The 17,215-nt window shown below is 31.4% G+C and overlaps 1 protein-coding gene across 2 annotated transcripts; it reads right to left on the minus strand.

Annotated features, from left to right (window-relative positions):
- Nucleotides 1-6,300: 6,300 nt before the first annotated feature.
- On the minus strand, nucleotides 6,301-10,861 carry LOC128232374 (mucin-22-like). 2 transcript variants are annotated; one of them, XM_052945889.1, is made up of 5 exons: nucleotides 10,542-10,861; nucleotides 10,283-10,345; nucleotides 9,928-10,008; nucleotides 9,581-9,694; nucleotides 6,301-8,890 (listed from the first exon to the last, which is right to left on the minus strand). In XM_052945889.1, exons 1-5 carry the CDS (start codon nucleotides 10,855-10,857, stop codon nucleotides 8,508-8,510), a joined length of 957 nt encoding a protein of 318 aa, XP_052801849.1. In that variant the 5' UTR covers nucleotides 10,858-10,861; the 3' UTR covers nucleotides 6,301-8,507. The 2 variants fall into 2 exon arrangements, with proteins under 2 accessions (XP_052801849.1, XP_052801848.1); XM_052945888.1 differs by having other exon boundaries at nucleotides 9,928-10,089.
- Between the last annotated feature and the right edge of the window lie 6,354 nt (nucleotides 10,862-17,215).

Consider the following 17,215-nt stretch of genomic DNA (forward strand, 5'->3'; position numbering starts at 1 on the left):
GTTTTGCGGACCTGGCCGATTGTCGAATATATGTTTTTGATAAGACAGCGGTCAGCAAAATCATGGGGTGCTGTATAAACTACATAATCACGATGTATTGATGCATTTAAACTTAATGATTATTACAAATGTAAACGAGGGCAGACACTTACGACATCAAGAATATCAGGATTTTGTTTATTTAAGAATATAACGTGTTTTTCCACGTGTTACGAGCTGATTTTTATTTAAATGCAATGTAAAATTAAAAGCTGCGCTCTAACAGATTGAACGTTTTGACACTTATCTTATTTTTTGTCTTGGAACGAGCAGTTTTTTACGTAAATATCTGAAAACCAGTAATAAAAGACTGATGACAGAAGATCAGATCGCAGATTTTCATATTTACTCTCCAAAATTGATGTTTTATGCATTTTCCTTAAACCGTTAGCCACAAACCATTAAATTTGGAATGGAAATATGAACATCTTCGATTTGATCTTTTGTCAGCAGTCTTTCATCACTGTTTGCAGATATTAATGCAAAAATTTGCAAATTCAAAGACAAAAAAAATAAAAAAAAGTTTGAAGAACGGTAAATCTGTGAGAGTGCAACTTTAAGACATGAAAAGAGATTAGTACAGAATACTTTCGGATGGACTTGTTGCGGAATATTAGCGCAAATTTCTTAAAACATCAAGGCTAAAGTTATTTATTTGGAGAAACATTTAATACAAACATTAAAACACAAGTGAGAACAATCACAAAACTCGATAAATATTATGCTGTGCAACAAACGTGATTAAAATTAAAATGTGTTGAAAAATATAACAATAGTTGATGAAACACCTTTATTAAAGCGCGAGCAATGTGATAAAAATCACAATCATTGAAAACATGTCGCAACTTTTCTTTGTCTAAGTTGACCAGAAGATGATAAGCACATACTAAGTCAATTTATCATTTTTCCCCGTCAGTGTTAAGCCTCGTAGTTACCACATGTGTATTAAGCATGTAAGGGAGATGTAGTATGCAATAGCACACAATTTGGAATCTATACTTTTGCAAAATTATCAATTACCTAGTGCCTCTTAATGGATATATATATGTTGTTTTGACGTCTGATATTGTCACTGTAGTTGTCATTGTTTTTATTTAACTTCATCTTATGTTTTTAGAATAGTGCTTCGTTCAGAACTCTTTTTTTAAAATAATGCTAAAAATTAACTAAAGCCTACTTAAAAATCATTGGATTGCTTCGAGGTTGTGTTTTTACTTTCAAAATATAGTCTGTGTTTAACCGCCTCATTACACATTACACATGTCGTTCTACACAAACCGCGTGCCTTTATATTATTATTAAGACTTGTGCAGCTTTTGTCTTGATGGAAATACTTTCTCGAATAATTTGAGGTTTTAACATTTTCAACCAGTAACAGAAAAATATTTTGTTTGGTCATCGGATGTTGTTGTTTTACACACTATGCGTGCAAGTTTAACATACTACAACTTTCGTGTACCTCATGTTAAGAGTTCTTTCTTGCAATCTATACTACCATCATGAAATGCACTTATGGAAGGAATTACGGAAGCATCCTTGCACTGCTTCAAGAATAATCTTAATATGAATTCCAAATCAGTTCATTATATCAACGATGTGAATTGAGTGTCACTCATGCATATTTGAAATGATAATGGACATTTGTTCTCTAGAAATACTGCTAACAACTCCAATATCCAATGTGAAAACAATAAGATTCCTATCTACACATGTGTCCTAGAGCATGGTCAAAGACATATTGCATCCACTATATCATCGAGACGATATTTACACACGTATACTATTTCATTGGTTCAACTGCTTATGATCTTCTCATGACTTAGATAAAGCTTTATTTTATCACCGATTCGACCTGTACAGCCCCCCCCCCCTCCTCCTTTTTATTTGTAATTTCTTCCTTTTAATGTATTTTCTTCCACCGATCTCAGCAAAATGACCCTAACTACTATAAACATTTGTTAATACATCTTTCAACCTATGTTGAAAAGGTGAGAATTAAAAGTCTCACAATATTGAACAGATTTCATATTTTACATCATAACAACAATTTAAAACGAATAAATTTGTAGCCGGGGTATATAAGTACGACGGGTGTCAGTCCGTTTATAAACAGAGAAAACGCCTGGAAAACATAATACAAGGTCTATAGATATATTCCAGCCTCAATACTAAAATCCATTAAAATTATTACTTTCACCAAGTAATGTAAATGCACAGTACCTGGTCAATACAAATGAAATTGAATACAGCAAAGTAAATACATGAAACAAACAAGCGTTGTGATAAAAACTATTATTTTGAAACAATGCAAAATAGTAGATATTTAAAAGTTGCCTAGTTGTGACCCAAGGACAGGACAGCAATCCCCGAGAGATAGAATAGCGGGAATGTTACGGGTGATAACGTGCATAAATTAATTCCAATATTAACCAATTCAAAGTTGTCTGACCACTACAATGCGTACACACTGACCACTCTCACACACAATCTATAACAATGTAAGCGCAATCTAATTCAAGCAGGCAATGATAAATGAACATGAATGGATTAAAATAATAGCCTGATACAACTGCATTAGGTTATGTAGGTTAAGAATAGTGTGCAAAATAAAATTAAAAGATAACATAACAACATTTGATTTTAATATAGGTCGCGCAAGGTTAAATATTTGTTTTCGAAACATGACATAACATTTGGATTTTTTTTCAAATCTACATTAATACCGAAAACTTACACGTTTGTTTCAAGGATTAAACATGTTAACAATTATATGAGCTCAAAATATGATGATGATGATGATGATGATGATGATGATGATGATGATGATGATGATGATGGTGGATGATGATGAATGATGATGATGATCACATTTTACAGTTTATTTGATCCTATTCTACACATTTTCAGATTTGACAATCATGATTGTCGAACAGGGTTAATAGGAAAACAAATCTTTCTATGATTCTCTGCTTATATTTTTTCATTATTATTATTTTTATTATATTAATTATTATATTAATTATCATTATTATCATTATTATTATTATTATTATTATTATTATTATTAAAATCCCCAGTAAATTTACATTTTACTGACCGTTCCAACAATCTTTGATAAACACACCTTGTTTTATATAATATATATGCACTGTGTTGTTTGTTTTTTTCATAATGACATGTATACTGTTTATCATAATTTATAAGTATATGCTTTGCTTAAATAAGGAAAAAAAGTTTTAAAATTAATGATTTTTATACCTACTTTATCTTTGGTAGAAATCACGTCTGAAGCAAACGCATTATTATTCTTATCACCATTATCAATAGTATTTCCTATGTTTGAGTAAAACGAATTAGAAGGAAATTAATTCCCCTTGTTTATAATGAAATAACCGCCAGGTGGCGATTGATAAGCACGAGGAATTCGTGCGAATATTAATGTAAAGGCAATCAGCTTTGGGGAACCGATCCGTTCAAATCGATTCAATTGATTGTTAAATTTTACAAGAAAATGTATATTGTGAAAGGTTTCTGTTACTATGCAGTTTTATCATATGAATGATAAATATGTTTTTCATTTTTCTTCAAAGAACATAATCATGTAATATACATTTGTATAACTTGATAAAGTACGTATATATGAATCATAAACATTATAATTTTCTATGCATCTTTGTTAAGGAGCTTATGGGTGATGAGGCCTGACATCTAGTGGTACGAGACAAATCCTGTAAATCTGGATGAAAAACGGGCAGAGGATTCTGAGTGTTCCCCAGAAGGAAGGTTTTATCCTCGGCCAGTCGACACGTCTGTAAGTTCCATTTTTGTCTGGCATGTTGTTACCAAGAAATACTCTGCTCATGTTGCTATTTCATGCTGTATGTGTAAATCGGTTTTCCAAGTGCTTCATTGAGATTTCCAAAATAATACCATTGAAAAGTATTGATTTTGGTGTTTTCTATAGGAGGTTATAGACTGGTATTCAGGGAATTATAATTATTATCGCACTAACATATTGTTTATAGCTATGTTCCGTCTTATTTTTACCGTTCAAATACGGGAATGTATAAGATGAAAACAATGTTAACATTCTTGAATAAGGTACGTATTTGAAGTAAAAATGTTCCCATGTAATATAATACGTCATTTGTTTTAAGTCATTTCTTTAATATGAATATAAATAGTTTCAAGTTACATAGTATAAAATGTCGATATTGATTGTTCGCATTGCATTGTACTAAAATAAATCTTTGACATGCATTTTGAAAACAGTATTAATTGCCATACAAAGTGAAACCTAACGAAACCAACAAACATTTTTTAAGTATTTTATTTCAATTTCTACTACATTCACATGCGTTCTGTTTCAAGTGGCTCGGGATAACATGTAACGCGTTTGTAGCATTTTATGTTCTACATATATACGTTATAGCTACAAGGCGAACACTGTTGAACATGTATTTGTCTGACAGAAAAGTTATTGTAAAGATAGCATACACGAAGTTTCAATATCGACTGTTACTGGAGAACACTATTTCATAGTGAAAGATTGATAGTGGAATAAAGATATATTGAACTTCGAAAACATGAAAGATGCGTAAAATCGTTCAGGAATGCCAGCTTTAAATATAATGCAACTATTAACATTCGCATTTTGGCATTGAAACCGTGGTATAATTCATCATAAGGAGAATCCTGTCCATTGTATGAGATAAAAGCTAGCCGTCTTCGCTGATAATGATCCTCGATATGGCCAGAGTCTAGTATCGAAATTATATTTCGTATTTCATGCAGTCCAGAGGAGTAGTAGAAAACTAGGTGGAGCAATCTTAGTAAAACTAAGATTTAGCTCCTTTTGCTGGGGAGCAATCTTAGCTTTTTGCTATCGTATATGGTCTATGGGAAATAACTCGTACAATGGAGTACATAGGTGTATACAAGAGTGATGTACCTGTGAACTATGGGTTTTTGGTTTAGTGTGTCATATGAAGATGGGGGAGGGGCGTACTTTTGTCGAGAGCCGTTACGGGTGATATGATATGGTTTAGTCATTGTTTTTTTATAAATGAAACGGTTGTTTATGTTTTGGCTTCATTGATGCCGAGTTTGATCTATCGTCAGTACTACGCGGTGTCAGTATAAACACAATATTTGGTGTATGGGAAATAACTTTTACATACCAGTACATGTGTCTTGTTTTTAGAGCATTATTTTCACTTTACTTACTCATAAGAAGAGAAACATTATATAAGCTTTTAGTTTTTTTAATTTTGTTTTTAATTTAATGCTTAGTTATACCTATTAATATGTGTGCATTATTGTGTTTTGTATATGTGCTTACATATGTTTTAAAAGGTTTGTATTTACTTAATAAAAACAGCTCAAACTAAACTTGTTTTGGTTATACAAGTGCGTGTTAGACATGACATACTTATAAAAGTATATTCGACCTACTATTAAAATAATTTAAATATTATCTGATATTTCACACGTTTTTGGAAATGACTTGTATTATAAAAATAATTTATGAAATAGCGATACTGACATTCATAATAATTGTGGGTCATGTATCATTACTAATCTGAGTTTCAAATCAGAAATATATGTAAATTATATTACTGTTTATGAAAAGCGTTATTATATCATTAAATAAAATTGTATAAATTAAACATTATATGGTATAATTTAAACATTACATTACCATGAGAATTAAACATCTTCGTTAGATATGAAAGTATTACATTTTAACATACCATCATTTTTGAAAAGTCACTATGATAACCCTTTTTTTAATTGAAAAATAAAATTGTGTTATGGTTACTGGATGTCTCACATTTATGATTTTTAACCTATATATTTTCATCAGTGTACATTTAACCTTTGTTAAGTGAGGATGGCTAACCAACATTTTTCCATCGTGTTAACACAGCTTTTAAAGTGCCAGGTGGAAAACAGCCTGCTTTGCCACAAGGTGTGTTTTTTGTTGTTGTTTTTTTACGATTTATCAACTTATTTATTATATTAGAATTAAAATATCCTTTACATTATTTTTTTTTTTTTTTTTTTTTTTAGGAAAGACAATTACTTACTAAGCTAGTTTTAGTATACCTAATATGACGATATTAAATTTGTGGGAATTTTGATATGTTTATCTTTTTTTTTTTTTATCCGATTTGGTATTTGGTGGTTTGCCTCTTTAAGTTGTAAGCTTTTTATTGTAACTTTTTTAGAATGCTGCCTTAGAAAGAGAGATTGGTTCTTTAAAAGAACAAAATGCTGTTTTACAACAGCAAGGAACAATAATTGAACAAGTAAGTTGATTTTGCTGTTATTGAACCGACTTTGTGATTATAATTTGCTTTACTGAATTATTTAACAATTTCAAGTTATTTTTATTTTACTTCATGTGTGACATTTGAAAACCCAATTTGTTATGTCAAGACAGAATTAAGCCATAATGCATTCGAATACACACACATTGATCAATTTAAATTTACAAGTAGGAAATTGTTTCACAAACCACAACCAGATTCTTAATGTTTATTGCTCTTGTTTTTCAGTTAGAAACCGTGAGATCTCAATTATTGGGGATTCAACAATATATGGAAACTGAAAGGGAAAAGGAGAGGTGGGTTTTTTAAATATTTTTATTAAGGATGATACCTTTAGAAAATATAACATCTTTTTAAATACAACAACTTAAATGAAACTTAAAAACAGTTAACAAACATTAACGTGACAATAAACTTTTGTTTTAAAAAATACCCTTTTATACCGAATAATACTGTTATTGATAGAAAATTGACAAAAATGGATGTGATTGATTTTAGAATTAATGAAAAAATATTTACATCGGTAAAGGATGTAAAATGAACATGACAATGTTATGAGGTAAAATGTTGACATGCAAAAAATATATGATGGGATATATGAGGTAGAATATATACGACATACAAACTATATGAAGTAGTATATGAGATTATATTAAAAACAGAATAGATACTAAACCGTATAAAATAAGGTTATCAAAGTAAAAATACCTATGATAATTATTTTTACATCCACAAGTATAAAATACATGAAATGTGATTTTATTGCAGTATCCAGAAGAACAAAACCCGAAATGTCTATCCGGTATGTAACAACATGTTATATTGAAAATAGAAGTTCAAAATTAGTTTTCAGTTAAAAAAAAAAAAAATTAAATGGATCATACATGAATACAAGATTAAATCAAGAGCAAGTTGGAACTAACACTGTAACTATGCATATGTATAACAACAGAAATAACACTAATGAAAAAAAAACAAAAAAAACAACAACTAACAATAGGAACAAAATAATACAACCAGTTTTGTGTTTAACGTAAATGCTTCCCATTTTAAGTGATTATCATAAAAAAAATATTAGGTGTACAATGAAGCTTTACATTTTTTTTTTTTTTTTATATATATACATTTGGGATATACACAACAAAGTGGGGAGCTTACAACATATTAAAAACAACATTAAAAGTAGACACAACACAAGTAATAAAACAGGTTAAAAATAATATGTATTTTGTAGGTGTCCGAACCATACATCATCGTCGAGCAAATAGACAACCAAACTGTGAGGGTTGAACCTAACAAAATGGAACAGCAGTAAGTGTTTTCACAAGTTCACTTTTGGAATGTGTTTAAAAGATTATTTATTGGAATGTAACAACCGTATTGTGTTATAAAATATAGGCCATAATGTTACTAGAAGAATTGATGACATTTAATTATAGCATGTACAATAATACAAAACCACCATTTTCTATATTTTTACATAGCAAAGTTATTCTACATGTATTAGTCTGTAATGATTTTAAAAAATGTTATTTTATGTGATATAGTATATAATTTTACAACATGCATGCCCACACATTAATAAATTGTATCAATGTTTTACAGTATTGAATTATTTTACAGTTAGTAAGCAGCATAAAAAACAAAAAACATCCCAGAACTAAAAAATAAGGTAATTTTGCTACATTTTCATAATTAACGTTTTAAAAAAAATAATCATGAAATGATATGATATTGTAATACACAGTAGAATTTCACTGATAAACACAACACCAGTTCTATAAGTACCAAGACACAGACAATAATATTAAATATTACCATTGATAAACTGATTTGAAATCAAATGATGTAGATTTAATATCAGATATGTTGTTAGACATTTAGATTAAATATCAGCTTTATCAGTCTGCTATTCTATTTATTATTTCGTTTTGTGATCCTGTTCATCCAATACATAATATATCAAATATTTTTATAGATATTGGTACACAAACATTTTATAGATATTGGTAGATAAAGTACAACTGATAAACACAACACCTAGATGAATCAGGATCCAGCAATTATTAAATCTAGTTACTATTGATATGTTAATTGAATGATGATGAATGATTTTAAATGATATATGGTATTAACTCATTTTTGTTTTTTTGACCTTGTTCTTTGACTTATTGTTTTTGTTTCAGTTTCAACAACGGCAGTAACTTCATCAGATGCAACCGCTGCAACTACGTTTCCTTCCTCATTAATTGACACAACAGCTACATCCTCATCAACTGTCACATTTTCAACTGTCGCAACAGCTGCAACTACGTTTCTTTCCTGATCAATTGTTTCAACAGCTACATCCTCTATAACTGACACATTTTCAATGTCATTTTCTGTTCTTGTTGAAACCGTACTATTTAGTAGGAACGAGGCGTTACCAAATTTTATTTTTTTAATTTTCCGTCTAAACAGTATTAATATTAACACCATCAAGAATACACTGGTACCAGCTGTGACTCCTGTACCGATGACTGAAAACAATAGTAATTGTATGCATTAAAAATATTGTTTTGTATTAATACATTTTGAAGAAAATAGACTGAAAGTTACAATTGTGAAAATTCAACATTATATTTAGAACTGTGTAAATTCAATATTATCTTCAGAGCTATCCATATCTTCATAAATATTATTTGTTGAAAGCCAGGTTCTGAGTTCAATTTGATCAGTTTGATTTAAAGCTTGTAAATAATCATTATCGTTTATTACAGTGTCAGTTTGTCTAAATATTGGTGGAAGGTTAATGTTATACTTGAAAAATTTCAGCTTTACATTAATGTTTGAAAAGCTATGTTTGATCCACTTACTCAGAGCTATTATTATAATGAAAAGAACAACACTACTTATATATAGTATTATATAATGAGGAAATGGGTTGTTTGTGTTGATTGGAGACATTGTGAAAGAATGAGACGGATTATGCGAATACATGTCAGTGTGTGCAATGGTTGTTGAAATGTTTTTAGCCTGTTTAGATTTTGCTGAAAGTAGAAATCATATTGTACATTAGAGGAAATAGATATAATTTATAAAGCAAAGAATATTGAAAATAATGGGAAAAAATCAAATTATAAATGAATATAACAAGTCTTGGACTCTAGAACATATAAATAAGATACAAGAAGTTATTACTATAAATTTTAAAAACATGAAATACTTACTGGCATTCAATAACACTTCATTGAAGGTCTTGTCATGTGTAGTTTGTGTAGTGCCAGCAGTGACGGTGGTAGAATTTGTACCAGTACCTACAGCGGTAGACTTTGTACCAGTACCTAAGAGATATAAAATCATTTCAATACTATATAATTTCATTATTCAACATGATTTGAGACATACAATGATGGTTTACGGTTACCGTTGAGGGTCTCATATATTCACTAAGTTTATCTTATAACCTCATTTGAAAGTTTTACAACATGACAAAAATGGAGATTTATATTTGATATTTGTAAATAGAATATATTTGTTATATTTAATAAAAGAAATAAAACATAATATCAATTACCGTGTGTAGTTTGTGTAGTGCCAGCAGTGACGGTGGTAGACTTTGTACCAGTACCTACAGCGGTAGACTTTGTACCAGTACCTACAGCGGTAGACTTTGTACCAGTACCTACAGCGGTAGACTTTGTACCAATACCTACAGCGGTAGACTTTGTACCAGTACCTAAGAGATATAAAATCATTTCAATACTATATAATTCCGTTATTCAACATGATTTGAGACATACAATGATGGTTTACGGTTACCATTGAGGGTCTCATGTATTCACTAAGTTTATCTTATAACCTCATTTGAAAGTTTTACAACATGACAAAATCGATATTTAATAAAAGAAATAAAACATAATATCAGTTACCGTGTGAAGTTTGTGTAGGTTTTGCGGTGTCAGCAGTGACTGTGGTCAACTTTGTATCAGTACCTATGAAATATAAAATCAATTGAATACTATGGAAATGGTTAATTAACTTTTTAAAATATACTGTAACATTTTTTATGGTGTGTTAATGCTGCTATGAATGATGGTTTTTCACTGAAGATTTGTTATACAACACACACACAAAAACAACAACAACAACAACAACAACAACAAAAAAACAATCAAAAACATTACTTACTGCAGCATGTTTTTTCACTGCCGACAACTTTCACACAGCCGCAAATAATGTGACTACAATTTATGATCCAATCTTGTAATTCAATTTCCGTTGAGTTCGATTTATTGTTACAAAAGTTGAATGAAGCTGTCTCTGCAAACTGTTCACTAATTATGTATCTATCGTGGTACATTGTGGGAGTATAAACTCCCGGACCCCTATACACTAAAGTACAGATATCGGAATCATCACATAATTCATCTCCAGAAAAAGCAGTAAGTTGAGCATTGATGATGACAATGCAGATACATAAAGAGGTGGGTAAAAGCCACGCCATTTTCTTTGACCTTGAACTTCTCTTTGAGTCAAATCGGTTAATATTAAAACGGGGAGGAGCACACAACAGTTTCTTGTAGACTGTGTACATTCAGAATACCTCATATGTATAGGAGGTGTATACAAATCAAATCAAATCAAATCAAATTTTATTTTTAGTCGATACAGCACAACGAGGAAACATTAGCTATGAATAGCTATTAACCGACTATATGTATATTTTAATAAGCATGTATAACACACAAAGAAATATAATAACATTAGTGAACATAATTAATTATTAAAAATTTTACATAAATAAATAAATGCGTAATAATAATTTAGCGCATTAAAAACACAGGTTCATACATAGATTAAATACATACAGTAAGGTAGTTACGTGTCATTGTTTGTTATGATAGAGAATTTACAAATATTTGTAGCTGCCGTGTTACAAACTGATAAGCCCTACGTCTGTCATGGCATATTCCAGCTTGGCTTATATCGTCGAAACGTCCCGTGCGAAGGAGGATGTGAATATGATCGTGATTAAACAGTTGGGTAACATGCGGTCTCATAATGTTTAACCCATCCAAAAAATGGAACCAATAATTCCAGTTCCTTCGCGCCCTTTGGCTATGTCTATGGTCCAAGTTAGTGGATGGGAAGTATCCAGCGGGAAGTGGGAGAGCTGCTCCACCTGACGCATAAGGTTCCAGAAACAAATTGAATATCGGCGAAGTCTGTCCGTATCTTTGCATTGAAGAAGGGATAACCGTTGGTAATGGAGCATAGGCTGGTAGATCCCAGTTAAACACGTGACGGCAAAAAGGACAACTAGTCAACCTTTTAAAGCATTTTTTGCAAACTAGACCGGTGCATTGACAAGTATTTTTAAAATAAATTTCAGCTTCTTCATAGCATATTCCACATTCTTCCATCCAAAGTTCTTGAAACATAATTGTTGATATGGAAAATACAAACAAAAACAAAAAATGTATTAAATATGAAGTAGAACCTCTCAAATATATTTTAGTATAAGCTCTCAAACTATTTTCAAAACTTTAAGTATACGTGTATGGTGCTTTTTATAGTACTTTACTTATTGACAGAAACTACTCTCATTTACATTTATTTGTTAAACATTATATTGAAGATGATACTTATCGTTGAATAATGTTAAAATTAACATGTTTAAAAAAATAATAGCTGGGTGTTTTCTTATGACATGGAAACGGTATTTTTATGAGAATCAGGTGTTTGTGTAGACTTATTGACGCCATTTACTTACATTAAAAATGTAAGTTATACCTTATCGCTGGATAATGTTTTAATTTACATTTTTTAATAATAGCAGGTGTTTTCCAATTATATAGTAATGGTAATTTTAATGGGAATCAGGTGTTTGTGTAGACTTATTGGCACCATCTACTCCCATTAAAAAATGTATGTTAGACCTTATCGCTCTCGCTTCTAAAGACGTCAGGAAGAGTTATTACATTTAAATGGTTTAATGCTTCGGTAACTGTTTGAGATCTGATAACACTTATCGTCATTAACTAGGTTGAGAAGAACATCAAAATAAAGTAATAGATAAAAAAAATAATGACATTTTTAATGATATGGGATAGATGATAGCATCTATGATTTCCATTTGAATAGTGTGATGTGTTTAAACAGCCATACAGACGATCACTATTTCATTAAAATAACAATACGTTGAATAACTTACCTATAAATTTCTTAATGGTATCGGGTATTATTACTTTAATTAATATTAGAGTTAACCATTTCATTTCCATTTGAATGGGGGGGGGGGTACAAGGCGCCAACTATTTTTAATAAAATATAAATAACTTAGATGTTGTCACTTCATTTGAATGAGGTCAGGTGTTTTGATAGATTATAGAGGCTAACTATTTCTATTAAAATGTAAATAACTTAGATGTTATCACTTCATAACTTAAAAATTTACATTTTCCTATGACAGCAGGTGTCCTTAATCATTTGAAAGCTTTAACACGCCTACTGATATGAGTAGTTGACAACGGAGGTATATATAAGTGGAGTAGATTACTCTTATCCACACATATCCACTCAAAGGTGATATACTTTTTCGTGAAATAGTTTCGTTTTTTTCTTTTTAATAAAAACTTTCGAACACCTTTAAAAAAAGGCAATGAACACACCACTGAGGATAAATTTCGGCTTTAATAAGTGCGTTTCTGCAAAGAAAAATGGGCAATATATGAATGTATACATCAATGACAACGTTTTTGAAGACGGGAAGCTGGTGAAGGAAAAATCCAAATTCCTGTGGTTAAAGTGGAAGGAAGCCATCGCCTTAAGGGATGCTATCAACACCTTGGAAGAGAAGTTGATGTGTCAGGAAGTTGGAGCAATTGAACAGCATGTGGTATGTTTTGCTTTTTAAAAAATTACTATAATACAACGCAATAAAGTATGTAATATTATGTGATTTATGTAACTTAATAAGCATTCTAAAATGATTTAAAAAAAAAAAAAAAAAAAAAAAAAACAAACCTAGACTAAGTGTATATTTTTATTTATTTTAGGAGACTGCTAACGTTGTAGGCAGTGGAATTTCTGCAGGTGGCAGAAAAAGCAAAGTATGTGCTACGACGAGTGGAAAGCGCATTAACCCGTATTAAGATGAATGTTTTAAACACGATGTTCTTATAAACAATGGATAGGTGTGGCATATGCAGCAGCGGAAGGATAACCGTCTTGAGACAATCTGGGTATATTTCTCCTGCTAGACAAGCTATAAAACTTTGTCGTTGTTTTCAATGTCGAAAATACTTTATCGCTCTTTTTACTTGTGTGGATTTAATTCATGATCAAGGACTTCTCGACGTCGTTATGTATTTACCTATTAGAAATAGACAACATGGATTTACCCTTTTTAGGGAAATAGTTAACGCTCCTATATGTGATTAAATTTTATAGCAATAAAAAACATGTGTGATGTTTTTGACACTGGAGACTGTCCGTCAAGAATTTTAATAACTTCAAATAACATGTGTTTTGAACGGTTACGGCGATATTTGGAAGAAAACTTTATATATTTTGATACAATTTTGTTTCCTAATTTTAGTAGTGGTATTTTGTTGTATTCATCTAAAGCCAGAGAAGACTGTGCTGCTATTGTTAAGACTATTTGTAAACTCGCTGCGAGCGAAGGATTTTGTGTTCATGAATATGTATTGAATGAGTGTATGCTAACTGAACCTGTTGCAAGTGAATGTGATAGCACATCCTAAATGTTTTGTACAGTTGGGTTTCATTGTTTTATTATTATTAAAGGACATCTTATGTTAAAGTGTAAAGAATGTCAGACTGGTGTGTATATTTGTAATGTATGTTTTTTTCGAGTAAAACGCGGTCATAAAATACTATCCAAAGAGTTTAAAGATGTCGCTTGGTTTCAAAAATGTTTAACCTGCCATAATCTAGAAGTATGGAAAAAAACTGATGTTTTATTACATGAGCAATAATGTCCTTTTACGTAGAAGATAACATACGATTTTGCTTGTCATGTATGAAAAGACAAAGGACCTATTTAGTAGAACAACGTTTATCTAATAAAGTCACTGCGATTAGGATATGCGCGAGTTGTAGAACTAATGTACACGATTCCTTGCTATGTTATGAGGTTCTTTAACACTAAATGTGGATGACGGGAGGCATTCAACCAATGAGAATCTAAAATAAGTTGAGAGGAGGAGCTTTACTTTCATCACGTAGTTACGACCTCAAAAGCATTTTTCATTTTTTGAGAGGAAAACGATTGAGGATGAGCACAATGAAAGTGATCAAGGATAATTTAAAGACTATCTACTGCGCTCCTTGCAAGGTGTGGATGACGGAATTTTACGTTTCTCGTCATATCAAAAGCAGATCGCATTTTACCAAAAAACATTTTGAAAAGGATGTTTCGCAAAAGAAACCTTCATCATCGAGAAAGCGCGCCAAAAGTTCCTCGCAATCTAGCGCTAATCTGAAACACAAAACACTCGAGAAAACATCGGAGCATGAACATTATATCATACAAGGCAAGTCTATGGAAAAATGTAATTCGGGACAGGACAATTTAGGATCCAACCAGTCAACAAACGTTGAAAATACTGCTGAAATAGAACATAATGAATTACAACTAACTGAGATTGAAGAACTGCCACAAAATGTGTTAGGCCTTCCCGGCATTGATGAGTATTGGAATTTTGATGACACTTTGCTTGATCAGGACGATGGTATTAATTCAACCGTGGAACAATTACCATTTGTGGTTGTAAATGAGGACAACGGACTTCCCATCAAAGTGGTCAGTGGCGTTGCGAAGTGCGTAAATCCTCACTGCAACCAAATGTCATACTATCAATGTCACCAGTGTAATCCTGCTACTTACACAGACTACCAACAGTGGTAAACGTAGTGATTTAAAACGTCAAAGATGAATGAAAGTGAAACTTATTTTTTCGGATGTAAAGTGAAATACAACCATTATACAAAGTACCTGAGTCGTTTAATCACATTTGAAACATGGCCTACACAAATGAAACAGGATAAATATGAATTAGCAAGGGCGGGGTTCTTTTACACAGGGAATTCGGATATGGTGGAATGTTTTGTTTGCGGCGTTAGAATCAGTGAATGGGAAGCTAACGATTTACCGGCAGTGGAACACGAAAAACATTTTAGTGGATGTTTCTATATGAAACTGACTGGCGTAGGAGTGAAGAAATCCAGTTTTGATAGTGTGTGTGGATGCAATGCATTTTCTTTTACGAATTTAGAGAATTAAAACACTAAAAATGAGTGAACTGTTATTACTACAGTCTTATTTTGACTATTTCTACGCCAAAGAAATTGGTACAAAAATGTACTCTGTGTTTAAACAAAACTGTTTTGGTTGTCAACATAGTTGTTTATCTCAAAAAGACCATACTTGCTTAACCTTGAGTGACAAACGACAACTAGAACTGTATTTGGAAGACGTTCTTCACGTAGTAGATGAAGCCAGCATTTTATGGAGTTGGGAAAAGGTGTCTTTTGCCCTTGCGACGTCTCCGGAGCAAACTGAGCATTTTAAAGAGAAACTATATTCTGAAGACTGTCGCAAAACCATACGATGAAAAACAAAAATTATAAAAATGACTATTGGGTTGTTATACCTAGAAAACAGGTTCAGTTCGCATTGATTCGTTTTATCATTATTTTTTCTATTTTATTTTAATGACATATTTTGTTAACATACGTTTATAATCCTAATAATCACATTGTTTCATGTTTTATTACATGTGTAATCACTTTCAAAATATTTTGGTGTTGGTATATAATCAATAAAATGCTAAAATGAAATAGTGTGTTCTTTATGAAGAGGTCTTATCTAGTAAACACAAAGTATAAATATAAGGTGTCAAACATGCGTCATGTCATTCTTTGTGACGGATATGGAAAGCGTGGTTAAATTAGAAACGGACTCCACGGCGCAAGTTATAGGTTAGATTGTTGTTGTTTTTTCATGATTTATATATATATATATTAGAATACTTATATTACGAAGTGAAAACAAACGAATATTTTAAAACGGAATAATAATATTCGTTTAACGTTAAAGACAATTTAATAACAAAAAAAAAATCAAAAAACCACATTGACACCATTGTCATTTATAATTGTAGGTCCCAGCAATGTGGGGAAGAGTACTTTCGTCTTCCAACTTTTAAAGCACGCGGATGGGGCATTTACTAAGCCCATCAAAGCCATTTACTATTGTTATGGAGTAGATCAGCCTCTATTCGCTGAAATGAAAACGGCCATTCCGCGCATAACATTTTTTGAGGGTCTACCTACGAAAGCGGAACTCGAAACTTGGCATATGAATGAACCGGGGGAAAAAATCCTGATCCTTGACGATATGATGACACAAAGTGCCAAATCAGAAACGGTGGTTGACATATACTGTAAATACGCCCACCACTTTAAATTCTTTTGCTTTCTGATATGTCAAAATGCATTTTGCCCCGGACGAGAGTTTCGTACCATCAGTTTAAATACGCATTATTTCTTTTTATTTAAAAATAGTCGAGATGAATTGCAAATACAGACGCTAGGTAGACAGATCTTTCCGGGCAATGTAAAATATTTTATGGATGGTTACAGAAAAGCGATCGCGGAAAAGTACGGATACCTGCTGATTGATTTGTCACCTCACTCAAATTCTGAATATAAACTAAGAACAAACGTTTTACCTGGTCAGTTAATGACAGTCTTTCAACCCGAAAAATAATCAGCATGGTTTCATTAGTGAAAAGGGAAAAATACTATTTATTGTTGCTTTTGCATTCATCCAACAA

This window comes from Mya arenaria, chromosome 4 (genome assembly GCF_026914265.1).
Source record: "Mya arenaria isolate MELC-2E11 chromosome 4, ASM2691426v1".
Lineage (NCBI taxonomy): Eukaryota > Metazoa > Mollusca > Bivalvia > Myida > Myidae > Mya > Mya arenaria.